Source organism: Lucilia cuprina, chromosome 5 (genome assembly GCF_022045245.1).
Source record: "Lucilia cuprina isolate Lc7/37 chromosome 5, ASM2204524v1, whole genome shotgun sequence".
Lineage (NCBI taxonomy): Eukaryota > Metazoa > Arthropoda > Insecta > Diptera > Calliphoridae > Lucilia > Lucilia cuprina.
This window is the reverse complement of record NC_060953.1, coordinates 11,025,811-11,052,986: the sequence shown is the minus strand read 5'-3', so window position 1 is coordinate 11,052,986 and position 27,176 is coordinate 11,025,811. Positions and strand designations below refer to the sequence as shown.

At 33.6% G+C, this 27,176-nt stretch overlaps 3 protein-coding genes and 1 long non-coding RNA gene across 10 annotated transcripts in view; 2 read left to right on the top strand and 2 right to left on the bottom strand.

Annotated features, from left to right (window-relative positions):
- The window catches only part of LOC111686088 (coiled-coil-helix-coiled-coil-helix domain-containing protein 7), a 594-nt gene extending 224 nt beyond the window's left edge, over positions 1-370 (bottom strand). The window contains exons 1-2 of the mRNA XM_023448389.2: positions 213-370; positions 50-148 (exon numbers count right to left, since the gene is read on the bottom strand). Of these exons, the coding sequence (XP_023304157.1) occupies positions 50-148; positions 213-257 (144 nt within the window). The 5' untranslated portion in view covers positions 258-370. The remainder of the gene's footprint in view (positions 1-49; positions 149-212) is intronic.
- The window catches only part of LOC124420156, a 6,686-nt gene extending 3,743 nt beyond the window's left edge, over positions 1-2,943 (top strand). The window contains exon 2 of the long non-coding RNA XR_006941077.1: positions 2,856-2,943. This is a non-coding gene — a long non-coding RNA (uncharacterized LOC124420156). The remainder of the gene's footprint in view (positions 1-2,855) is intronic.
- LOC111686071 (serine/threonine-protein kinase PITSLRE) lies at positions 2,803-13,953 on the bottom strand. Of its 6 annotated transcripts, none has more exons than XM_046952256.1 (7): positions 13,484-13,953; positions 10,637-11,247; positions 10,205-10,305; positions 10,043-10,122; positions 7,178-7,545; positions 4,272-7,026; positions 2,803-3,841 (listed from the first exon to the last, which is right to left on the bottom strand). In XM_046952256.1, the coding sequence occupies exons 5-7, from the start codon at positions 7,195-7,197 to the stop codon at positions 3,326-3,328; spliced, it is 3,291 nt and encodes a 1,096-aa protein (XP_046808212.1). In that variant the 5' UTR covers positions 7,198-7,545; positions 10,043-10,122; positions 10,205-10,305; positions 10,637-11,247; positions 13,484-13,953; the 3' UTR covers positions 2,803-3,325. The 6 variants fall into 6 exon arrangements, with proteins under 6 accessions (XP_046808212.1, XP_046808213.1, XP_046808210.1 ...); XM_046952257.1 differs by having other exon boundaries at positions 10,099-10,122; XM_046952254.1 differs by having other exon boundaries at positions 10,043-10,507.
- On the top strand, positions 3,740-27,176 carry LOC111686100 (histone-lysine N-methyltransferase 2D). 2 transcript variants are annotated; one of them, XM_046952253.1, is made up of 6 exons: positions 3,740-3,859; positions 15,845-18,223; positions 18,324-21,243; positions 21,606-23,273; positions 25,963-26,185; positions 26,267-27,176. In XM_046952253.1, the coding sequence occupies exons 2-6, from the start codon at positions 15,950-15,952 to the stop codon at positions 26,886-26,888; spliced, it is 7,707 nt and encodes a 2,568-aa protein (XP_046808209.1). In that variant the 5' UTR covers positions 3,740-3,859; positions 15,845-15,949; the 3' UTR covers positions 26,889-27,176. The 2 variants fall into 2 exon arrangements, with proteins under 2 accessions (XP_046808209.1, XP_023304168.2); XM_023448400.2 differs by lacking the exon at positions 3,740-3,859 and adding an exon at positions 15,131-15,485.

Here is a 27,176-nt window from a genome sequence, read left to right as displayed (position 1 = left end):
AAAATATTTATATAAAGTATGATTCTAAAGATATGTAAAGCATACATACCCAGAAATCTTTGCAATTTTTATAGTTGGCAAAATACACCTCACAGGCTTCTCTATCATAATTGTTTTTACTCAAACACTTGTAGGACAATTCCTGCTCCTAGAAAGTTTTTTAATTTAAAAATATAATTAGTAAATCTTTTTTTTTTCTAACTGTTACTTACTTTTAAACAAGGATTATCTCTTTCAGCATTTGGATTACGAGGCATTATTTAGAGTTGTATTATTAAAAAAGAAAATTCTTATATAAAATCTTAAAATTTATTCCAAAAATGTTTTGTTTATTGTTGTTATTTTCGTAAATAACAACAGCTGAGTGTTTTCATTTTGAAACTTGGCAGCATTTTCCAACACAGCTGTATGGAATGGAACAAACATCTGGATCGTAGGAACGGTTAAAGATGAGATGGATTGAAAAGACAAATATTGTTTTTTTGTTTACCGGTAAAACTATAAACTAGTCTAAAGTCTAGTCTTGACTAGTTTATAATCTTAACGATAGTCTAGTTTATAGTTTAATCTATAGTCTTGACTATAGTCTAGTCTTTATTGGGGACTATAGTCTAGTCTATAGTATTGACTAAAGTCTAGTCTATAGTCTTGACTATAGTCTAGTCTATAGTCTTGACTATAGTCTAGTCTATAGTCTTGACTATAGTCTAGTCTTTAGTCTGGACTATAGTCTTGACTATAGTCTAGTCTTTAGTCTGGACTATAGTCTTGACTATAGTCTAGTCTTTAGTCTGGACTATAGTCTTGACTATCGTCCTGACTATAGTTTAGTCTATTGTGTTGAATATTTTCTAATCTTTAGTCCTGACTATAGTCTAGTCTGTATAGTCTAGTCTATAGTTCTGACTATAATCTAGTCTAAAGTCTTGACTATAGTCTAGTCTTTATTGGGGACTATAATCTAGTCTATAGTCTTGACTATAGTCTAGTCTATAGTCTAGTCTTTAGTCTGGACTATAGTCTTGACTATCGTCCTGACTATAGTTAAGCCTATTGCGTTGAATATTTTCTAATCTTTAGTCCTGACTACAGTCTAGTCTGTAGTCTTAACTATAGTGTAGTCTATTGTCTTAAGTATAGTCTAGCCTATAGTAGTGACAAAGTCTAGTCATTGTTTTTAAAATAGTCTAGTCTTTAGTCCTGCCTATAGTCTAGTTTATAGTCCTGATTATAGACTAGTTTAAAGTGCTAGCTATAGACTAGTCTTGACCATAGTCTAGTATTTAGTCTGGACTATAGTTTAGTCTATAGTCCTGACTATAATTTAGTCCATAGTCTTGACTATAGTCGAGTATATAGTCTTGACTATAGTCGAGTTAATAGTCTTATCTATAGTCTTATCTATAGTCTTGACTATAGTCGAGTCTATAGTCCTGACTATAGTCGAGTCTATAGTCCTGACTATAGTCGAGTCTATAGTCCTGACTATAGTCGAGTCTATAGTCTAGTCTGTAGTTTTGACTAGTCTATAGTCTTGACTATAGTATAGTCTATAGGCTTGTTTGTAGTCTTGACTATAGCCTAGTCTATAGTCTTGACTATAGCCTAGTCTATAGTCTTGACTATAGCCTAGTCTATAGTCTTGACTATAGCCTAGTCTATAGTCTTGACTATAGCCTAGTCTATAGTCTTGACTATAGCCTAGTCAATAGTCTTGACTATAGCCTAGTCTATAGTCTTGACTATAGCCTAGTCTATAGTCTTGACTTTAGCCTAGTCTATAGTCTTGACTATAGCCTAGTCTATATTCTTGACTGTAGACAAGACTATAGTCAAGACTATAGACTATAGTCAAGACTATAGACTATAGTCTTGACTATAGTATAGTCTATAGGCTTGTTTGTAGTCTTGACTATAGCCTAGTCTATATTCTTGACTATAGTCGAGTCTATAGTCTTGACTATAGTCTTGTCTACAGTTTTGACTATAGTCTTGACTATAGTCGTGTCTATGATCTACTATAGTCTTTCGTCCTGGTTATTGTAGCCCTGACTATAGTCTAGTCTTTAGTCTTGACTATAGGCTAGTTTGAAGTCTTGACTATAGTCTAATCTATATTCTTGACTATAATCTTGATTATACTCTTGTCATTAGTCTTGACTATAGTCGTGTCTATAGTCTACTATAGTCTTGACTTTCGTCCTGATTATTGTAGCCCTGACTATAGTCTAGTCATTAGTCTGGGCTATAGTCTTGCCTATTGTCTATTCTTTAACTCTAGTTTAATCTATATTCTAGTCTATAGTCTTGACTTTAGTCTAGATGTTAGTCCTCACTACAATCTAGTCTGCAGTGATGACTATATTCTTGTTGTTGTAACAGCTCGACTGTGGCCGATAGTTCTTTCCTGGGGAAAAAACTTTCGTTGATACAGCTGTCGCTGGGTTGACAATCTTTGGCCGAGTATGACTCGGGTCGTTCCGGAGCGAAGATCCAATTGTCGTGGGTACGACTATATTGTTGTCTATAGGCTTGCTAGATTATAGACTAGTCTTTAGTCTGGACCGTAGTCTTGACTATTCTAGTTTATTCTAGTATATTGTCTGGACTAAAGTCTGTACTATATACTGTCAAGGATATAGTCTAGTCTAAAATGCCGTTATTTTAAAAGAACTTAGGAGTTAAGAGGCCTCATTTCATTATGATTTTCTCTTTTCATCCTTTCTTCAACCTTTGACCTGTTTTTATTATCTATAAGAAGACTTCTCGCAGTTTAAGTTTTTATCCAAAACTATATATTTGTGTATTTTTTACATGTTTTCATATTTTTTTGTTGTTTTATTTGTTTTTTTTAGGAATAACTTACGATATTTTGTAAAAGTATTAAAGAATAAACATAACTTAAGAAAAGAAAACAAAAAAAATTAAAAAAAAAAACTAAAATTAAGAAGATTTTTTTTGGATAATAAAGAAGAAAAAAGAAAATTACACATATTTGATATAATTTAATAAGTATGTATGTACTAATATAAAAATATAAAGAGTTTTATATAGTAATATTTGTGTAAATGTTTATTTATAAAGCTTTAAACTAAGCTTTCAATAACAATGATGTTGTTATAAAAAATCTGATATAATGACGGTTAATGTTTTGCGATTTAAATTTAACACACCCATATAAAGGACACGACTTATTTTACTATGTAAGTATAATAAAAATAAAATTAACAAAAGAAAACGTTGTGGCAATTTAATTAATCTTTAAGATGTTTTTTTTTTCCTAAGAGATTAAAAAGTCTATTACACGCAGATAAAAGAAAACAATTTAGAATTTCAAATTAAAACCGGGTCCCATGGCTAATTGTCTTTGATCGATACCAGCATTTAGGACAAAGCCAGTATTGGCAGATGTTTTCTTGTTGCCGGTTATAATGCCAGATATGATTTTACCGCCACTACCGGTGCCAGCCAGATCATCTTTACCCAATTGTTTAAATTGAGAACCTCCAGAAGGTGGTTTCGGCGAGGAGGCCAAAGCTTTGCGTGCACCCAATTCACTTTTAGCTGGCCAGGTGGGAAACATGGATGGATCAATAGGTACTGGCAGTTCTTTGAAATATTGATGTTTTAAAGCGGTATCGGCGGACAATCTTTGTTTGGGATCATAGGTTAAAAGACCCTGTAATAAATCAATGCCGGCCTCGGAAGTTTTGTCGGCAAAATGTTTTCTTAAACTGGACACGGGATAGTCTGCAAATTGAGAGTTTTGACTAAGCATATTCTTGACCGCCGGTAGTTGATTGTAGCCAGGCCAAATTTTCTCATTGGGAGTTCCCAGTTCCTGTAAATTGGAAAAAAGGTAAATAAGTAATTAAGTAATTAAGTAAGTAGGTAAATAAGTAGGTAAGTAAGTAATAAGTAAATTATAGTTAGAGGGGTAGATAGACAGATAGATAGATAGATAGATAGATAGATAGATAGATAGATAGATAGATAGATAGATAGATAGATAGATAGATAGATAGATAGATAGATAGATAGATAGATAGATAGATAGATAGATAGATAGTTAGTTAGTTAGATAGAAGGAAGATGGATATATAGATAGATAGATAGATAGATAGATAGATAGATAGATAGATAGATAGATAGATAGATAGATAGATAGATAGATAGATAGATAGATAGATAGAAGGAAGATGGATATATAGATACATATACTTCACAGAAAAATGCTGATGAACTGTTTTCCAAAACTGCTCAAAACTTACCTTAAATATCCGATTTAATTCATCCACCTCGGATTTTCCCGGAAATATAGGAGCCATTTGTAGAAATTCTGCAAATATACAACCCACTGACCATATATCAATCGGTGTCGAATATTCGGGTGAACATAACAACAACTCAGGAGCTCTATACCATAATGTCACCACCAATGAGGTATATTTCTTTAAAGGTGAACCATATTCACGTGCCAAACCAAAATCACCTACTTTCAAGATGCCTTTGTGCGATAGTAAAAGATTTGACGTTTTCAAATCTCTGTGCAATATCCAATTGTCATGCAAATGACCCACTGCCCGGAGCAGCTGTTGTGTTAGACATTTAATTTCACCAGGGAAAAATGATTGCTTTTTCGCCTTCATAGTTTCCATTAACGATTTCAAATCGTGTTCTACATAATCCATAACAATGAAAATTTTATCCATATTTGAACCGACAACTATTTCGCGCACCGTAACAATATTGGGATGTTGACCCTTGAGTAAAGTATTGATTTCACGCAGTGACGTAATGGGAAAGCCTTCTTTTTCTTTTTCCATTTTAAGACGTTTAAGGGCGACAATTTCATTTGTACGTTTATCTTTGGCGCGATAAACAACACCATAAGTACCCTCCTCTATGCGATTAAGGCATTGGAACTCTTCTACCGAACGACAACCCTGTATGCCGGGATAGTAATTGGGTAAGGGATTACCTTTGTCATCCATGGCGGGCAAATCTTCAGCATCTTCGTGATTCCTCTTATCCACCTCTGAGGAGGATAATTTGTCTTTTGATTCCTTTTCCTCTTTGCGTGAATTTGCTTTCATATCACGTTCTTCACTGCGCGTACGAGAGTCTGAACGAGAACGTGAGCGTGATTTTGATAGACTACGGCTGCGGGAGGTACGTGAACGAGAACGTGATCTTGAGCTAGAATGAGAACGGGATCTTGATCTGCTGCGTACGGAAGAACGTGATCTTGAACGTGATCTAGAGCTAGCCGTTAGAGAAGAATGTGATGAACGGGATCTTGAGCGTGATCTAGAATGGGCGGGTGTATGCGAGCGTGTTCGCGATCTTGAACGGCTGGGTGACAGTGATATTGAATTGGATCTAGAAGAACGTTTATTATGTTTCTCCTCTTCCTCCTCGTTGTCTTCATCATCCGAATATTTGCTTTTAGCAGAATGTTTCTTCTTTTTCGCTTTTTTCTTCGATGATTTATTGGGAGATTTGGACAATTCTCCTATTGACAAAGGACTTTCGGGTAAGGAGACTTCACCATCACTATGATTCGCTCGTTTCTTCTTTTTCGATTTACTTTTCTTATAATTACTGTGATCGCTATCACTGCCAGAGTTACTAACACTATCTTCTTCATCATCACGACTATCATCGGAAGAGTCACTAGCATCTTCATCATCTTCTTCATCTCGTTCCTCATCTTCGTCATCATCTTCTTCACTGTCCTTGGACTTTTTAAGACGTTTTCGTTTTGCTTTTTCCTCTTCATCGCTCTTCTTACGTTTTATTTGAACATTTAAACCGGCGGTTACACTGGCCGCCACAGCGGTGGGACTTAAAGTATCCAAAGCACGATCTCTTCTCAATTCACGTCGAGCTTCTAGTTCCTTGCGGGCAATTTCCTTGCGTTTCTCCTTTTCTTGTTCGGCGGCCAGCAGCTTTGCTCTTCGAGCTATAAGTTCTGGATCTTCGGGAGAACGTCTCTTTTCTGCTGCTACTGGTGGAGGGGCAGTAATAGCTGCTGCGTTTTTAGGCGGTATAATATCATCTAAGGCTGTTCGCTTTTCATGCTTTTCTTTATGGCGTTTATGTTTTTTGCGTTGCGAATGACGTAGATTTTCTTCGGCATCCGGACTGTCAACCACTTCTATTATAGCATCGCGTCCCTTTAAACGTCTAGCCTTGCGACGTTCTATTTTGGAGTTACGTTCATGTTCTCGCTCCTCATACAAACGTTCATATGAATCATCTCTAGCAACACTCACCTCTTCCGCACTATCATCTTTAACATATTTATGACGTTTGCTTAGAAGGCGTGAACGTAAGTCTTGCTCTAGACTTTCAGGATCTTTGGCATGATCGTAGGAGCCATATTTACGTTTCTCCATTTCATGATCATGATATTTTTGAGCTCCACCACGGGAAACTTCATAGGCTTGATTGTGTTGCTGCTGGTGATGACGTTGGCTATGATAATCGGTGGGCAGTGGATGATGATAGTCTTGTTGTCTCCGGTGTTCATAGTAATCTTGACGTTGACGATGTTGCATTTGCATTTGGGCATGATGATGGTGATGATGCTGCTGCTGTTGATGATGATGATGTTGGTATTGATGCTCCTGATGACCATGATAACTGCCATGATAAACATTTGCACTGCCACGCGAACCCGTTGCAGCATCATCATAATGTTTATGATAACGCTTTTCTCCCCCAGCCATATAATCCTCCCGATCGTAGCCACTCTTCTGCAGCTGATAACGTTCCTCACCATTGCCTCGCCTTATTTCTTTACGCTCCACATCGCTTCTACGTTCAACTTGTCGGCTATCACGATGATAATCCTTTTCTTTATCACGTCCTCCTCCTGCATCGGCATAACGTTCCTTGTGTCTACGTTCTTTGGAATGTTTCTTATCTTTCGATTTTTCCTTACGCCTAGAACTACTCGAATCGCGAGATACATGAGCCTGTGGTGGTTTAATATCCAATGAATCTGTATCCTCTTCGCCACTATAAAGAAAAATGCAAATATTTTTTTTTTTTTTGTTGTTTTTTGAGGGTTTTGTTTAAAAAGAAAGAGAAATACATAAGTTATGTAAAGAAAAAAGAGAAAAAATGTATATATATTATCAAAAAACCACTCTTTATAGACATCTCCTACTCTTCTTCCTTAGTTCCCATTGAACGCCTCTTTTATGGTTTCAATTTAATTACAGTCCTTTGCATTCCTTTCTTTCGGAAGTTTTTCTTTTTCTTGCCAGTTTAACTTGGAGTTTAGCAAATAAGTGATTGTTGGGTAAGCGTGTATTTAAGTGTGTCTACCCTTGTTGTCCCTGATCTGAGCGTTACAATGGCCAATAGTTTTTTGATTAGTTTGTAAAAATGTTCTTGTAGTAGTTTTATTTTATATATAGATATGAAATAATTTGTTTTGTCTTTGTTTTATTTATTTACCCATGATTTATAGTTTTTCTTTACTTTTTTCTACGTAGAAGTTTGCATTCATTTTTTGCTTGGAATTGTATTAATCTACATGGAAAATAAGAGAGAGAGAACGGAAAAGTTTCTTATTAATATTGTTATCAATTTTTAAATAGTTACAAAAACTAGGAAGATATTAATCAATTTATCTTGAAGTACCTGAACAAGAACTTAAACAGAACTAGAACTAAAGTAGAATTTAAATAGAACTGAATTCTAACTCACCTAGTACTCAAGTAGAAATAAATTATAACTGAACTAAAACTGAACCAAAACTGAACTAGAACTGAAACAGAAATGATCTAGAACTAAAATGGAACTGAACCAGAACTGAACTAGAACTGAACTAGAACTGAACTAGAACTGAACTAGAACTGAACTAGAACTGAACTAGAACTGAACTAGAACTGAACTAGAACTGAACTAGAACTGAACTAGAACTGAACTAGAACTGATCTAGAACTGAACTAGAATTGAACTAGAACTGAACTAGAACTGAACTAGAACTGAACTAGAACTGAACTAGAACTGAACTAGAACTGAACTAGAACTGAACTAGAACTGAACTAGAACTGAACTAGAACTGAACTAGAACTGAATTAGAACTGAACTAGAACTGAACTAGAACTGAATTAGAACTGAACTAGAACTAAACAAGAACTGAACTAAAACTGAACAAGAACTGAACTACAACTGAACTGGAACTAAAACTGAACTGGAACTGAAATGAACTAGAACTGAACCAGAACCAAACTAGCACTGAATTAGAACTGAACCAGAAATCAACTAGAACTGAACTGGAATGAACAAGAACTGAATTATAACTGAGAGAGAATGAGAACTGAACCAGAAATCAACCAGAACCGAACTAGAACTGAACTGGAACTGAACTAGAACTGAACCAGAACTGAAACAGAACTGAACTAGAACTGAACTAGAACTGAACTAGAACTGAACTAGAACTGAACTAGAACTGAACTAGAACTGAACTAGAACTGAACTAGAACTGAACTAGAACTGAACTAGAACTGAACTAGAACTGAACTAGAACTGAACTAGAACTGAACTAGAACTGAACTAGAACTGAACTAGAACTGAACTAGAACTGAACTAGAACTGAACTAGAACTGAACTAGAACTGAACTAGAACTGAACTAGAACTGAACTAGAACTGAACTAGAATTGAATTAGAACTGAACTAGAAATGAACTAGAACTGAACTAGAACTGACCTAGAACTGAACTAGAACTAAACAAGAACTGAACTAAAACTGAACAAAAACTGAACTGGAACTAAAACTGAACAATAACTGAACTGGAAGTGAATAGAACTAGAATAGAACTAGAACTGAGCCAGAACTAAGCTAGAACTGAACCAGAAATCAACTAGAACTGAACTGGAATGAACAAGAACTGAATTAGAACTGTACTAGAACTGGACCAGAACTGAACTAGAACTGAATTAGAACTGAACTAGAACTAAACAAGAACAGAATTGGAACTGAACTAAAACTGAACAAGAACTAAACAAGAACTGAACTAGAACTGAACTAGAACTGAACTGGAACTGAACTAGAACTGAACTAGAACTGAACTGGAACTTGAACTAGAACTAAACTAGAACTGAACTAGAACTGAATCAGAACTGAACTAGAATTAAACAAGAACAGAACTGGAACTGAAGATGAACTGAACTAAAACTGAACAAGAACTGAACTGGAACTTGAACTAAACTAGAACTGAACTTGAACTAGAACTAAACTAGAACTGAACTAGAACTGAATCAGAACTGAAATAGAATTAAACAAGAACTGAACTGGAACTGAAGATGAACTGAACTAAAACTGAACTGGAACTTGAACTAAACTAGAACTGAACTTGAACTGAACTAGAACTGAACTAGACCTGAACTAGAACTGAACTAGAACTGAACTAGAACAGAACTAGAACTGAACTAGAACTGAACTAGAAATGAACTAGAACTGAACTAGAACTGAACTAGAACTAGAACTGAACTAGAACTGAACTAGAACTGAACTAGAACTGAACTAGAACTGAACTAGAACTGAACTAGAACTGAACTAGAACTGAACTAGAACTGAACTAGAACTAAACTAGAACTGAAATAGAACTGAACTAGAACTGAACTAGAACTGAACTAGAACTGAACAAGAACTGAACTAGAACTGAACAAGAACTGTACTATAACTGAACTAGAACTGAACAAGAACTGAACTAGAACTTAACTAGAACTGAACAAGAACTGAACAAGAACTGAACTAGAACTGAACTAGAATTAGAACTGAACTAGAACTAGAACTGAACAAGAACTAAATTGAAACTGATCTAAAGTTAATCTTAAACTGAACTAGTATTGAAGTAGAATAGAAGTAGAACTAGAAATAAGCTGCATTAGAACTAAACTAGAATATAGGTGAAATTGAATTAAATTTGCATTATAATTATAAAACATATGTATGTTTATGTCATTAACACTTAATATTCGTGACATTTGAAATTTAAATTAAGTATTATATTATTTTTACCTTAATCCACTTATACATTGGGTTAACAAAATTTGTTTAGTTCGTCAAGCATTTACCTTTTTTCTGAACAACAATGTATCCTTTGAAAAAAAAGAAATTAATAGAATACATAATATACAATTAAACAAAAGGCACTGATAAAACCAACAACTGAACACTCACCTTGCAGAGGAAAAATATGAAATAATTATTTTGACGACCCAATAAAAGTGTAGGAGGTAGTTGTAGTAATACAATTCCAAAGCAAAATACTCCACAAACAACTGCTTATAAACGAAGAAGAAAGTAAATCAACAACATCATCGGGCTGAGAAGAGACGATAATTGCTTTTTTTTTTTTTTTGTTTTTCTTGATATTAAGGATTAAAAGGAGAATTAGTTGTAAACAAATAAGAGAAAATTATATGAAAAATGTTGATACTTGTTGTGTTAACAAAATCCAGAGATACTTTACAATTTTTCTTACTTTGATGTAGTATGTGTGTGTTTTTAAGAAGAAGAAGAGAGAGTTGAGAAAATTAGAAAATGTTTTTGTTAAAGATTTGTATGGCTTGTTTGTTGTTTTTTTTTTTTGTTTTGTTAAAAGTAAATTACCAACACAACTAAGGAGACATGGATTCAAAATTGATGAAAACATAACAATAACAATTTTTGTTTAGGATGCTACTGTTAGATGTTTGTTGGAATTTTAATTATTATTGTTGTTGTTGTTGATGAGATTGGTTTACGGTCTCTTTTAAAGAGTTTAGATATCCATTGGACTAACTGGCCTCTTGTCCATCAAACAAACCGTTTAAAGGTTTTATTTGTTGCTGCCTCAAACTTCAACAATTTTTAAGGACGTTGACTGATTGAATGACTGACTGACCCCTTTGGCATTTTACAGTTTTTATTAATTACAGTAACAAGTTTGTAGTTTACATTTTTCTAGCTTTTTTTAAACCAGCTGCTTGCTTGTTGGCTTTATGTTTCTTTTGTAGGCAGATGTTTTGTTGAGCCATGATTTTGTTTTATAGATTTTTACCGGCTTTTAAACATTCATTTTTATGTTTTTAATTGTTTGGTTTTTTTTATTAAGTTATAGAGCTTATTATTTGTTTGTTTTTTTTTTAATTTTTGATTTTAGGTATATTAGGTTTTGTTTTAAAAGGTAACGTCGTGGCCATCGCGCGCATCGGTCATTGGACATGTACACACTTTTTGGCCTATTTGCAATGAAAAAATTTAAGTAAATTAAACATGTTCACAGATAAAAATAGTTATGGTATTTTTTGTTTTGAAAATTTCATTTGTGTTAAATTATAAAATAAACAAAAATAAAATCATAAAATCATTTGTTAATAAATATTATTATTTATAGAAAACTGTAAATGGTAAATCAATTATTAAAAAAGATGTTATGTAGGATTTTGTGCTGAGGGGGAGGATAATCAGGATGTGGCTATTTATTAGTATGATATGATAGGTTTATAAGTATTATGGAAAATAAGGTTAAACTGAAATTGTGTTTAAATACAGATAATAGCTTTGGTTTTTCTTTGGAAAACTTTGTAGTTTATTGCTAAGCACTAGTAAATTTCTGACAGGACTGTGTATTAAAAAACAAAGGGCAACAATGTGTCCACTTTATAAAGAATCTGGCCTTAGAATCTCTCCCTTATATCATTGTATATGTCCGCCTTTCTATGTCTGTATGTATTTATGTATCTATATATCTATATATCTATCTATCTATCTATCTATCTATCTATCTATCTATCTATCTATCTATCTATCTATCTATCTATCTATCTATCTATCTATCTATCTACATAAAATGCAGCTAAACTGAACTGAACTAGAACTGAACTAGAATTGAACTAGAATTGAACTAGAATTGAACTAGAACTGAACTAGAACTGAACTAGAATTGAACTAGAACTGAACTAGAACTGAACTAGAGCTGAACTAGAACTGAACTAGAGCTGAACTAGAACTGAACTAGAACTGAACTAGAACTGAACTAGAACTGAACTAGAACTAAACTAGAACTGAACTAGAACTGAACTAGAACTGAACTAGAACTGAACTAGAACTGAACTAGAACTGAACTAGAACTGAACTAGAACTGAACAAGAACTGAATTAGAATTGAACTAGAACCGAACTAGAACTTGAACTGAACTAGAACTGAACTGTAAATGAACAGAATCTTAAACTGAACTGGAAATAAACAGAATCTTAAACTGAACTAGATGAATTAGAACTGTACTAGAATTAAGCTAGAACTAAATTAAAACTGAAGTGGGACTGGTGTATCTATCTATCTATCTATCTATCTATCTATCTATCTATCTATCTATCTATCTATCTATCTATCTATCTATCTATCTATCTATCTATCTATCTATCTATCTATCTAAGAATATATCTATTTATCGGCTCAAGTAAAGGTCATCGCAAATAGGCAGTAGGGAAGACTACCAATTACAATAATGAATAATAGTGTTCTCAAGGGTACTGATATAAAAATCGGCTGATAACCATTTCATTATCAAGATTATAGTATTCACTTAAACCATTAGATAATCTCTTGCTAAGATTTATCTCTTTGACTAAAAATTTATGACGTTTTCTTATTACTGCAATCAAAACTAACAAATTTTCTGGCTGGTCTCCCCAGATTATACAGGAGTCAGGAAAATTTTGTTTCTGCTAATGTCCCGTCCTGGATAAAGAATAAGTTACGCCCTCTGTGCAACATTCCTGTAGTATTTGTTTAGCATAACCTTAAATTCTTTCAAATTAACCTAACTTTTTTTAAACTGTTCAATATTTAAGTTTTTCGCATTAATATACTCTAATACTAGATCAAAATTATTATTTTAAATATGGTCATTAACTCTTAAGTGAGCTATTGATTGTTATGCAAATTTTATTATTATGAAAAAAAAGAAAAACTTAACATTATTGCAAATTTTCCTAAAAAACATTTTCTTTCAATATTCTAATGACTTGTGGAAATCAGTATGTACACCCTCAAAATCTTGTTTAAAGTCACTTAACAATAAACTATCTTTCACTTGCATTTGTTTTTGAACCAACAAAAAGTAATCATTCAAGCAAATGTACATAAATTTGTTTTTCAATACATTTTTTATATAAAAAAAATTTAAAATTTTTCTCTTTACATTTCTTACGCATTCAAGAAAACATTTATTTTTTTCATAAATCATAAAAAATAATCAAAATTATGGAAAATTGTTGCACATTTTCGATTTTGCCAATTAAAAAAATTTCAGACTTGTACACAAAACCGTTCACACGCACACACATATACAAATAATAGATACTACATTTTAGCACATTATTTGCAATGTGATTTTGTTTTTCGTTTTTTTTTCACATTTTTTTTTGAAGGCAACAATCATCCATAAGTACGAAATGGTTTAAATATACATACCTTAACATATGGTCATCGCCGACTGGACTGCGTAGTTGACCATCTTCACTGCCCGACATATCGTCGTTAGGCATATAAAGTGCAGTTTAGAGATAAGCTAGGAAAACTTAACAACAGCAGGAAGGAAAAATTATTCCTTTACAGCAATTTTTGGGCTCGAGGGATGCTCCGCTAAGCGCGTCACCCGACCTTCAACCAACAACGAATTATTGAGTGGTGGTACGGCAAACACACACACGTCTTTGTCTGGCTGACAAAGGAATTTTCAATTTTTCGTTTTTTATCTCAAAAACTTAGCATCACAAATATATTCTTGTTTTTAAATTAACATTCAATATTATTAGATTACAATTCTTTATTGATTTTGTAAAAATCTTTAGGTTTCTTTCCAGAATAAATTCACAAAAAATGTTAAAAAATGTAGATTTTTTCGTCTGCTTACAATGAAAAGGTTATTTTTTCTTTATCAATAAACGTTTCTGTCAAAAGTGTCAAATCGAAGCCCAGGGTTGTATAACAAAACCCTGTGCCGAAAAATATTAACTGCGGCGGCAGCATAAAACCGACTATAAGCCGTTATTATTAAATTTTCAACGATTTTAAATAATACGAAACGGTATCCGATTGATTAACAAATAGAGTATTAACAAAAAATAAAAAATGAATTTTATACTTTTTGGATATTCGGACGTTTAAGGGGTGAAAATTGTTCCTTCATATTTTTTGTAATTTTTCATAGACATTTGTCCAATTCACAATCGACGTTGAACGGTTGTATGACCTGGTTCACACTGGGAAACTTTTGAATTTGTGTGTGAGAGAAAGAGATGGGTTATATATCTTTCTCTCACACACAAAAATCAAATGTTTCCCAAAAAGTTTCCTAGTGTGAACCAGGTCTATCGAAGTATGTCGTAATTTTTTATTATTGTTTTTGTTTCAAAAAATTTTATTTGAAAATTTTTTATGACTTACAACGATACGACATCGATTGTCAATTGAACAAATGTTTTTAGTTTAGTACTCGAATGGTTTATGTCTAAACTTAATTGTATTTTGTTTTGCATCTTCTTTCTAAACATTGTACAGGGCTGTTATATATGAGAATAAATAAAAAACAGAGTTGTCTTACAATTGTGCCATACTTGACATTCAATGATGCTAAGATGTTTTACAGAACAAACCGCTATTTATTATGAGAAGTTTTTTCTTTAGATTTTTTTTAATTTTTATCCGTATGCATTAATTGTCTTTCCAATCCCGAATTGAATGAGGAAAATTGTGTAAATATTCTGTTTTTATTGTAATTATGTACAATAAATTAGTAGAAATAAAACGTTTGTACACGTATCGGAATAACTTTAAAATTGTAAAGGAAAAACAATGAAATCTCTAAGAGATAATTTTGCATACTGTTTATATCGTAATTATTTTTTTCTTTTCATATCTATACTTCGTTTTGTACATAATACTTTTTGTATTTTTAAACATTTTATATGTTTTCACGTTTTTAAAAGCCTACACTTTAAAAAATCGCTTAAATTTACAATACAAATTAGTTGATTAACCACACTGCTGCAGCCAACTTCACGCCATTTTACAGTTTTTTTCTGTGTGGCGTTCTTTTTTTCTTTCAACATAATTTAATTTTACTTAAAAAATCTATAATTTAATTATGTTTAAATTATAAATTTATACTTTTAAAATATAAAGAAAAGTGCAGTGCATATATGGAAAATAAAATAATTGCATAATATTTATGAATATAAGTGTATGGCAGTGAAATAAGTTTGTAAGAAAAGAAAAATTTTCTATTCTATGTGTGATTGACTGTCCGGCGGCGGCAGAAGTAGAAAAGAAAAAAACACGCTCAGTGACAACAACAAAGAAAAAAGTTTAAAAAATTGTCTTAAATGTTTTATAAAACATGGAAAACTTAAAAATAAGTGATAATTTATTTGCGAATATACGTTATTTTGTTGTGGGCAATTTAGATGAGGAGGTAAGTTGGAAAGTTATATATATATATTTTTTTGGTATTTGGTTGATAAAATTTCTCCATGATAAAGAAGAAAAAAAAGAAAGAAAATTGCAAAAACAAAAAAAATTGTGGCAAAGAACAAGAAAAGGCGCTTATTATGACATTTTTGTGTTATTTTATTGTTGTTTTTTAAACACAGGGTGTTTGAGATAAAATGAAAATATAAAAACAAAGATTGATTTATAAGGTGATGTCAGTTTTACAACAATAACATAGGAAAAATAAAAAAAGCCCGCGAAACAAAAAGTTTATCGATTTAAACATTTGAAATCCATTTACTAATCGTAATTTTAATATCTTTTTATCTTAATTACCTACAGGTCGAGCAATTACTTAAAAATGGAGGTGCTCAATCGAAAATCTTCCTATCGGATTTGGTTACCCATCTCATTTGTGCTCCAAATTATACCGAAGAAGAGCTGGTTATGAATTTAGATCTCTATACGGTAATTCCCGTAACCGAACAATGGATTATTCATAGTGCTAAATTGGGACGTTTGGCGTCCACCAAAGCCTTTGATCCCAGTGAAGCACGTTTAATGAAAAATATTTCCGCTGCCATAGTTAATGTAGCACCCAGTGATCGTAAACGTTTATATGCCATGTTAACCTATCATGGTGCCCAGGTAACTTCCAATTTTAGTGGTAATAATACTCATCTAATAGCAGGCATGGCCATGGGTCCTGTTTATACAAAAGCCAGTGCTTTGCCCAAGGGTAGTATGAATATTGTAACACCCGATTGGGTAGTGGAATGCTTAAGACAAAAGAAACTATTGCCATGTGATATTTATCATCCAAGATTGCTGAAAGTGATAGAGAGACCAAAATCAGCATTGCCCCCGATAACAGCAACTGCCACAACAAATACTAGCAATACATCCATAAATAATCCTACTAAACCTATTCAATCCACACCACCGCCACTAATCACACCTACCACAACACAGCAACAACAGCAGCAGCAACAATTAACGCCAACTCATACACCACAACCAACACAGCCTTCAGTTGAACAGACATTATCCAACATTTTAGGTTTCGATGATGATCCTTTATTAGATAAAGCCACAGAATCGTCAACTTCTGTCACCTCTCTAGATGCTGCCCAAAGTATTGCGAATATAAAGTCTCAATTACAAGCAGCTGCTGTACAAATAACTGCCGCCAAAGATGTTAAGACTGCAACTAGTTCAACCGCAACTACCTCCTCATCTATAGCGTTATCAGCATCATCATCAACATCTATAAGTACACCCACCACTCCAAAACATGAGATATCAGGAACATCTGCAACTTCACCGTTTGCTGGAAATATGAGTGCTATGGAATCAATAACAAGTAATTTACAACAATCGCCTATACAGCAACAACAGCAGCAGCAGTTGCCTTTGCAACAACAACAGCAACAAACCCAACAACAAATGCAAACTTTATCACAGCAGCAACAATCTTTAACGCAAACACAACAGATTTTAACCCAACAACAAAATATACCACAACAACAGCAAACTCTATCCACACAACAACATCAACTTCTACAGCAGCATCAACAACAACAGCAACAACAATCACAAATAGTTTTTGTTAGACCACGTAGTTTCAATCAACAGCAACAACAGCAACAGTTGCAGCAACAACAACAACCACCCCAGCAATTATTAGCTGGACCCACAACAGCTCAGAGCTTGGGAAATGTTTCTTCAGTGCCACCACAAATCATTCTACAACAAAAAGTTATACCTAATGTGGCCAATTTACAAATACAGCAACAACAAGCTCTTTCACAATTGCAACAACAGCAACAACAACAGCAGCAGCAAAATATACAATTACAGCATCAATTAATGCAACAACCCAGAACACCACAAACTCCCACCTCCTCAAATACTCCCCTACTAGAATCACGTACTCCCACACCTACTGGCACACCACAGCCACCCAGAACACCTCAACCTAATAGTGGCAGACAAACGCCACAAGCACCTAGAACACCTTCTACCACACCACAACCCCAACAACAAATTCTGGGACAATCCCCGCAACATAATGTCCAACAAATACAAATGTCACCATCACATCAAGCTGCACACAACAATACTCCACAACAACAACAGCCTAGTCCACAATCGCAACAAATGCAACAACAAAACCAACAAACACAACAACAGCCTCAACAACAAACCATAACCATGTCACCACAGATGCTGCATCAACATATCCTTAGACAACAGCAAAATTTGCAACAGCAACAACAACAATTACAGCAACAAATACAAAATGGTCAAAGTTTATCACCACACCAACAGGCACTCCAACGACAAATACAACATCAACAACAACAGCTAATGCAACAGCAATTACAATTGCAACAACAACAGCAGCAGCAACAACAGCAACAATTACAAATGCAGCAGCAGTCACCGCGAATGCAGCAAAATCCTTCTCCAGCTCCACAAGCTCCTTCACCCTCTTTGAGTAACAATACATCCTCAACTGGTAGTGGTCTCGTTCACGCTATGATGCCACCACAATCGCCAAGACAATTACAATCCCCTGCACCACAAATGACACCACCGCCGCCTCCTCAATCACCCGGAGCTGTTGTTGGTATGCAAACGCAAAGTACCCTTTTGTCGCAGCAACAATTGAGACAGCAATTGCAGCAGGTTAGACAGCCACAGCAAAGGCAACAGCAGGTGAGTTTGGCACTATAATTATAATTTTCAATGATAATTTTGAAATATATTGAATTTTTATCTTAAATCTTGAAAAACTAATAATTTTATTAAATTTCAGTCCCCACAACATTTAATGTCCCCACAACCATTTCAACAGCCCCAACGAGTACAACTGCAAATGCAGCAGATGCAACAACAGCAACAACAACAGCAGCAACAATCTCCCCAACATAGAGCTTCTCCATCGGCACCACCATCTCCCCAACTACATCAACAACAATCTAAATTGATCTCAAATCAAAAACCCATCGATCCTACAGATCCAGTGCAAGTGGCTCAGATATTAAGTCGTTCAGCACCGAGTCCAAATCATGAGTCACTCATCATGAGAACACAACAGTTAAAACAACAGCAATTGCAACAACAGCAGCAGCAACAACAACAACAACAACAGCAACAACAATTAATAACAAGTCCTGTAGGTCAACAAAGTAGTGGTGGTGGTGTTCAACAACAACAGCAGGCTAATGCTGCTCAAAGACAAGTGATTAATACTTCAACAGCTCAGGGTCAACAAATAATACAAAGTCATATGATGAATATTCATCAACAACAACAACAGCAGCAACAACAAAAACAGCAAATGGTACAGTTACAGCAACAACAGCAGCAGCAACAGATTTTGCAGCAAAAAACTGGTTTAATATCACCTCAACAGCAGCAGCAACCTACACAGATACAGCAACAAGTTATAATACCACAACAACAGCAGCAGCAACAGTTGCAACAACAGCAACAATTGCAACAGCAGCAATCCCAACAAAGTTTGCAACAACCCAACCAACAGCAATTACAATTTGCCAGTCCCACCTCCGCTCCCCAACAACAGCAACAACATGCTTCTAATATCAGTACAGTAACTGGCCCCGGAGGTGTTAGAATTATACAACAAACAATACAAGCACAACCGGGTTTCCCGGGCGCACAACAACCCCAACAACAACAACAGACACAACAAATTTTGCAACAGCGTCAAACTCAATTGCAACAGCAACCACAAATACAACAACAAATCATAACACAACAACAGCTGCAAAGTCCTCAACAACAACAAACAGGGCAATTACAACAGGTAATTAACGCTAATGTGGGTGTTTCTCAAACTCCTCAAACGCCCAATAAGCCGAAATATATCATAAGTCAGCAGCAATTTAATCAGTTAACACCACAGCAACAGCAACAGATTTTGCAGCAAAATCAACAAAATCAAAACTTTTTTATAGTTAATCAAACAAACGTAACTCAACAGCAGCAACAACAGCAACATCAGCAGCAACAGCAAGTAGGACAACAACAAATTATACAACAGGTGGCTCAAAATCCTAATCAACTTATCAAACAGCAGCAACAACCACCTCCTTTATATGCTCAAAGACAACAGCAACAACCACAAACACAACAGCAATTATTAGATTTGGAGGGTAATTTATTGCAATCTCCTCAACAGCAGCAACAACAACAGCAACGTATCTTATTGCAGCAGCAACAGCAAACACCCAATGTTTCCCCTCAACAACAGCAGCAAATTGTTATTAATCAACAGATAATTAATAATCCTCAACGTTTGCAATATTTGCAACAGCAACAACAATTACAATTTCAACAAAAACAACAAATGCAGCAACAAGCTCCCAATGCTATTGTTGTAGGACCTCAACAACAACCGGTGCAACAGCAAATAGTGCAACAACAAATATTGCAACAAAGTTCCCAACAGCAATCACAACAACAACCAATAATTATACAACAAACCATACCACAGCAACTAGTGCAAGGACAACAGCAACAACAATCCATACTACAAAGTCCCCAACAGCAGCAACAGCAAATTTTGGTACAACAGCAAAAACAATTACAAATGCACCAACAACTAATAGATAATCAACAACAAATTATCTTACCTCAACAACAACAACAGCCTTTACAGCAAACAGTTTTAATACAACAACAGCAATTAAACCAACAAACTCCAACTCCACAATCTCCTCAACAGCAGCAGTTAACACAACAGCATCAACAACAAATTCTAATACAACAAGAATCTCCTCAACAGCAAACACAACCACAACAAACACATTGGTCTCCTCAAAGTCCTGCTCAGCAGCAACAACAGCAACAACAACCGGGAACCCCAGGCTCCATAACCGGCCTACAATCTCCCTTGCAGGGACAACAATCACAAATTCAACAAATCATCCCACAGCAACAACAACCCCAACAGCAACAGCCACAATTTATACGTACAGTACGCCCTGCTGGACAGTGGCAACAACAAGGTCTACCACCCGGCACTCCCCAACCACAAAGACAACTAATACAGCTGGACGACAAAACTCACGCACATTTCATGTCTCTAGATCCCATTAAACGAGCTGAATACATTTCAAAACTACAGCAATCTAAACAAAGGGTAATGGTTAGACAACAAGTGGCCTATCAGCCTAGACCAGGAGCTCCCAATGTTGTAGCCAGTGCTCTAGGTACAACACCCCGACCTGCTGGTCCCACCACACAACACATCATAGTTCAAAGTCAAATGCCGGCTGGTCTTACGCAACAGCAGCAAATGCAATGGTTACAGCAGCAACAAAGACAAGTAGTGGTTAGAACAGCAGGAAATCGTGCTCCCGGTCTCACACCTATTGCTCAACAACAAGTTATTACTACTGGCGGTACTCCGGTCAGTATAACACAACAACAAATACAACAGCAGCAGCAACACAATGTTCAACAACAGGTGTTTAATCCAAATGATCCTAACCAACAGATGTTATTGCAAAGACAACAGCTAAGAGTACAATTGCAACAGCAGCAACAACAACAACAACAACAGCAACAACAAATGTTGGGTCAAAAGCCTCAGCAAACGGTACAGGTAATTACCGGTCCTGGTGGTCAGGTTATAGAGCAACAAACTATAATACAATCACAACCGGCGGGAGCTCAACAGATCGCTCAGACTATACAAGGACAACAAGGTAAGAAAATCTTATTTTTCACCAAATTTTTGCTTTAATTCATGTTCACCAAAGATCTTTTACTAGAGATCTGATCTTTTTCTAAAGATTCGATATTTTACTTAAGATTGGATCTTACACTTTAAATTTATCGATAACATTATTTTCTATAGAAAATTTATCGATATTTTAAATTTTCTATTAAAATTTAACGATATTTTTAATTTTCTATAGAATATTTTCTACAAAAAAATGATTGTCTGTTAGATAGTTGTTTTTGTTTTAATTTTTTCCATAAAATCTTTTAGAAACTTTGGATCTTTTCTTAAAGTTTTTTTATTTTATAGAAATTTAGATATTCCACTAAAAATTCCTTTCCTTAGGTTCGGGCAATATAATTACAGCCTTAGCTCCACAAACTGTACTCATGCCCAATCAAGGCACTGCTACCATGGATGGTCAACAGCTGCAGCAGCAACAACAACAGTCCGGCAATCTGCAACAAACTCAACAACAAATGAATTTGAAAACTAAAACGGCCCTTGCCAACATGTTAAGCAATCGTTTGGGTGGAAACAACAATGCTATGCAGATGCAAACTCAAATTGCCGGTGTACAGCAACCGACACTAGTGCAACAGCAAATACAAATGCAAGATCCTAATCAGCAGCAACAGACAATGTCACAACAGCAACCACAAATAATACAACAAACACAAGTGGTAGTAGCAGGACCTCCACAGCTACAGCAGCAACAACAACAGCAGCAGCCACAACAGCAATTGTTAATAGGCCAACAACAACAACAGCAGCAACAATTAAACCAACAGGGCGTTATGAATGCCATGCAATCTCAACAACAGCAACAACAAGTAGTGGAGGCTAGTGCTGCTGGGACTTTACGCATGATGACTCAACAGCATAATGCTGCTTCTTTACAGCAGCCTTCACAACAAGTTGGTGCTACGCCTGCTGGTGCTACTGTTTCTAGTGTTGTGGGAGTTCCACGTACTCAGCAGGAACTTTTGCTACTACAGCAGCAACAACAACAACAGCAACAGCAGCAACAACAAATACGTAGACCCATTTTACAGAACCAAATGTCGGCCACAGGTCCAGTAGCTGTTAATAATATTATTGCCGCTGGTGTACCACCACAACAGGCTGTGCAACAACAGCAGCAACAACAAGCTGTGCAGCAGCAACAACAGATTGTTCAGCAACAATTGGTAGTTGCTGCTGCCGCTCCTGGCAGTGTTAGTGGTGGTGCAATTCAGCAGCAAGTGGTAGCAGCTCCTGGAACTGCTGTACCCACTAGTGTTATGACACCAGCCGGCTATGTACACCAGGGCCGTGTTACTCAATTGCCAATGCCTCCACGTCCTCAATTCTATGGTCATAATCCAAATTTAAAACTGCCACCTGATCTATTCCTTGTTGGTTGTACTTTTTACATAGTCGAGGAATATGAAGAAACCGATGGTGAAGAATTACCCATATGGATGGAAACTATTAGACAATTTGGTGGTGATATAGAAAAGAACTATTGTCCTCGTGTTACGCATGTCCTATGTCGTACTCAAAGACATGGTGTTGTCATGCAGGCTCTACGCGATGCTAAACGTTGCATTACCGCCTACTGGTTAAGTGATATTTGTCTAAAGAAACAGTTACTACCTCCCTGGCAACCTTTGCATTTACCCTTTCCCTCACAGTTTGGCTATCAGAAACCGCTGGAACGGCATATCATAGCTGCCAATGGTTATGAACCCGAAGAGGAACATCGTATTAAACAAATGGTCCAAGAGTGTGGTGCTATTTATACTTCTTATTTATCTAAATTACATACTGTCTTGGTGTGTAAAAAACTGGAGGGTGAAATGTTTAATGCCGCCAAAGAATGGAATATACCGGTGGTCAATTCGTTGTGGTTAAGTGATATTACTATAGGAAATTTGAGTTCCATGTCACAGTATGACAATCAAAAGTATCAGCAGTATAATATAACACCACCGTTCCGTATTGATTATGGTCTGGTGCCGCATTTGATGGGTAAGTGGAAAAGTTTTTAGAATTGGAAAATATATTTTTAAAAAGAAATTTTCATAAATTGATGAATTTTCTAGAGTATATTTAAAAAAATCGATAAATTTTCTAGAAGAATTTGAAAATATCGTTAAATTTTCAAAAGCATAAAAAATCGATAATATTTTAGAGAAAATTTTTCTTATCGGTAGTAAATTATTTCAATAATTTTAAATTTTCTATAAAAAATTATGTTATCGAAATAATTTATTGTTAAAACTATAGTTATCGATAAATTTTTTATAAAAATAATTCATGTTATCGATACATTTTCTATAGAAAGTTAATGTTAGCGATAAGTTTTTTTATAAAATGTTATTTTTGCTATTTTTTATAGAAAATTCTAGTTATCGATAAAAAAATTACTTCGATAAATTAACTTAAATTTATCGATAAATTTTGTGTAAAAAAATTCCTGTTATCGAATAATTTCCAAAAAAATCATGTTCTCAATATTTTTTGAGAAAATTCATGTTATCGATTACTTGTTTATAGAAAAACCATGTTTTCGATAATTTTTTTTAGAAAATTCATGTTTTCGATATTTTTTTTAGAATATTCTAGTTATCGATAAATTTTCATAAAACAATTTAAAAATATCTATAACTGTCGATATATTTTTTTAGAAAATTAACGTAAACAATAAATCCTTTTTACACAAAAGTAATCGATAAATTTTATACAAAAATAATTCGTGTTATCGAGACGTTTTCTAAAGAAATTAATGCTGTCGATAAGTTTTCCATAAAAATTTTATATTATTTGCTATTTTTTTATGGAAAATTCTAGCTATCGATAATTTTTACAATAGAGAATTTTTTGTTTTCGATAAATTATGAAAATTAAAGTTATCGATACATTTTCTGTGTAAAATTTTTGTTATCGAAAATTTTCTTTAAAGAATTTATGTTATCAAACGTTTTTTTTGTTAGAAAAGTTTTGTTATCGATTCCTTTTTTGCAGAAAATTTATGGTAACGATAATTTTTTTTAGAAAATTCATGTTATCGATAATTTTATTTTAGAAAATTGCAGTTTACGAAAAATTTTCATTAGAAATTTAAAGTTATCGATTAATTTCCATTAGAATTTTAAAGTTTGTTTAAAAAATTTATGTTATCGATAAATGTTTTTTGAAAAAATTGTGTTATTGATAAATGGTTTTTGAAGAAAATTGTGTTATCGATAAGTTTTCTATAGAAAATGTTAGTTGTTAATAAATTTTCTTTATACAAATTTTTGTTATCGATTGAATTGAATAACTTTTCGTTATCGATAACTTTTTTTTAAGGAAATTCATACTATCGATAGCTTTTTTTTATAAAAAATTCATGTTATCGATTACTTTTTTATGGAAAATTTATACTATCGATAACTTTTTAAAGTGAGTTTTTGTTACCGAAAATTAAAGTTATCGATTGAATTCATGTTCTCGATAAATTTTCAGTAAAAATTTACAGCTTAAGTTCTTTTTAGAAAATTTGTACTATCGATAACTTTTTTTTAGAAAATTTATACTATCGATAACTTTTTTTAGAAAATTTATACTATCGATAATTTTTTTAATGTAAATTCCTGTTACCGATAATTAAAGTTATCGATTGAATGCATGTTATCGAAAAATTTTCTGTAAAAATTCGAGGTTAATGTTATCGATAACTTTTTCTTTGAAAATTCATACTATCGATTACTTTTTGTAGAAAATTTATGTTATCGATTAATTTTTTATGAAAAATTCTTACCATCGATAACTTTTTAAAGTAAATTCCTGTTACCAAAAATTAAAGCTATCGATTGAATGCATGTTATCGATAAATTTTATTTCAAAATTCATAACTTAAGTTATCGATAACTTTTTTTATAGAAAATTCATACAATCGATAACTTTTTAAAGTAATTTTCTGTAACCGAAAATTAAAGTTATCGATTGAATTCATGTTATCGATAAATTTTCAGTAAAAAATTATAACTAAAGTTATCGATATGTTTTTTTTGAAAATTTCTACTATCGATAACATTTTTAAAGAAAATTCATGTTATCGATTACTTTTTTATGGAAAATTTATGCTATCGATAACTTTTAAAAGTAAATTACTGTTACCAAAAATTAAAGTTATCGATTGAATGCATGTTATCAATAAATTTTCTGTAAAAATTCATAACTAAAGTTATCGATAATTTTTTTTATAAAAATTCATGTTATCGATAACTTTTTTATAGAAAATTCATAAAATCGATAACTTTTTAAAGTAAATTCGTGTTAGCGAAAACTAAAGTTATCGATTGAATTCATGTTATCGATAAATTTTCTTTAAATATATATAACTAAAGTTAACGATAACTTTTTTATAGAAAATTCAAGTTATTCATAAAATCGATAACTTTTTTTATAGAAAAATCAAGTTATTAATAAAATCGATAACTTTTTAAAGAAAATATTGTTAGTGAAAACTAAAGTTGTCGATTAGATGCATTTCTGATAAACTTTCTTTAAAAATTATTATATCGATAAATTTTCTATAAAAACTGCATATTAACGATAAAGTTTTAATAGAAACCACTTCTTATCGATAACTTTTTATAGAAAATTTATGTTTTTTAAGAAAAATAAATTGCTTTTATTAAAAATCTATGTTTATTTTTGTTCTCCTTTTCAGCTGCCTGGAAAGCACCCATCAATCTAACACAAGATGCTCATGAACGTGTTAAACGTTATTTGGCTGATCCCTATTATGAAAAGGCCAAACGACAAAAGATTTCACCCTATCAAGAAGAATTACCCGAAACTATAGTTTGTGTGGAATATCCACAAACTGCTAAACCACCAAAAGTATTATTTTCACAAGTAGCTGATCCGGAATCTCTCAAAAAGGCTGTGCTGTAAGTGAAACTCACGCACATACACACACACACGCTTTAAACTATTGCCTTAAATCTAATAAAATAAATCTTTTATTCTAGATCTCTGGGCGGTATTGTGGTAGACAATCCCTCGGATGCCACATATTTGGTAATGACTTGTGAAAGTCGTACCTGTAAACTAATACAGGCAGTGTGTCATGTTGACTATGTACTCAAATCTCAATGGGTTGTTGAGAGTGCTAAAGCGGGTAAATTTCTATCACCCGAAAACTATAAAATACAATATATACCAGTAGATGAAAATCTTAAATTTCATTTGGACACGGTATTACAGTCTAACACACGTTCTACTCTATTTGCTGGTCGTTATTTCTATGTTACACCCGATGTTTTTCCGGCACGCTCCGAAGTAGTACGCATGATTGAATCCTCGGGTGGTAAGGTAGAAGAGAAACGTCGTTCTTCTCAGGCTATAGCAGAAACACATAATCAATCACCTGATTCTTATATAATCGTAACATGTCCCAATGATATGCATTTATGTGTGGATCTAACACGTTTTGGTAATCCCAAATGTCCCATAGTATCGACTGAATTTGTTATGAGTTCTATACTTAAGCAAACGCTTGAAATAGAACCACATATTATACCCTATCTGTACAATAATAACAACAATAATAATATTAATAATTATGGTGGTAATAAAGCATCATCCAAATAGCCTTTGCTAATAAACACACAAGAAGTTCAAGAATCACATGACTTTGAAACTATTACCGAATTATTTTTGCAAAAATATTTAGATTTGGAACCGCTAATGGAAACATTTTATTCCTAAAGCAAACAAACAGAAACAACATGTACATTTATCATTCATCACATTTATACATTTTTTTTATTCTCGTATTCATAAACATTTCCTTAGTTCTGTACATATTCATTCATGTAAAATAGTTTTGTGCATTAAAAAAAGTAAATAAAATTTCTAAAATTTTATTGTAACAAAAAA

Excerpts from the sequence above, each read along its gene's own strand:
- LOC111686071 (XM_023448370.2), bottom strand. The coding sequence starts at position 13,557 with ATGCCTAACGACGATATGTCGGGCAGTGAAGATGGTCAACTACGCAGT. Across the intron at positions 7,027-13,483 it reads GGCGATGACCATATGTTAAG|TGGCGAAGAGGATACAGATT; the intron begins GTATGTATATTT and ends TTTTCTTTATAG. Across the intron at positions 3,842-4,271 it reads AATTAAATCGGATATTTAAG|GAACTGGGAACTCCCAATGA; the intron begins GTAAGTTTTGAG and ends TCCAATTTACAG.
- LOC111686100 (XM_023448400.2), top strand. The coding sequence starts at position 15,411 with ATGGAAAACTTAAAAATAAGTGATAATTTATTTGCGAATATACGTTAT. Across the intron at positions 23,274-25,962 it reads TCTGGTGCCGCATTTGATGG|CTGCCTGGAAAGCACCCATC; the intron begins GTAAGTGGAAAA and ends TCTCCTTTTCAG. Across the intron at positions 26,186-26,266 it reads TCTCTCAAAAAGGCTGTGCT|ATCTCTGGGCGGTATTGTGG; the intron begins GTAAGTGAAACT and ends CTTTTATTCTAG.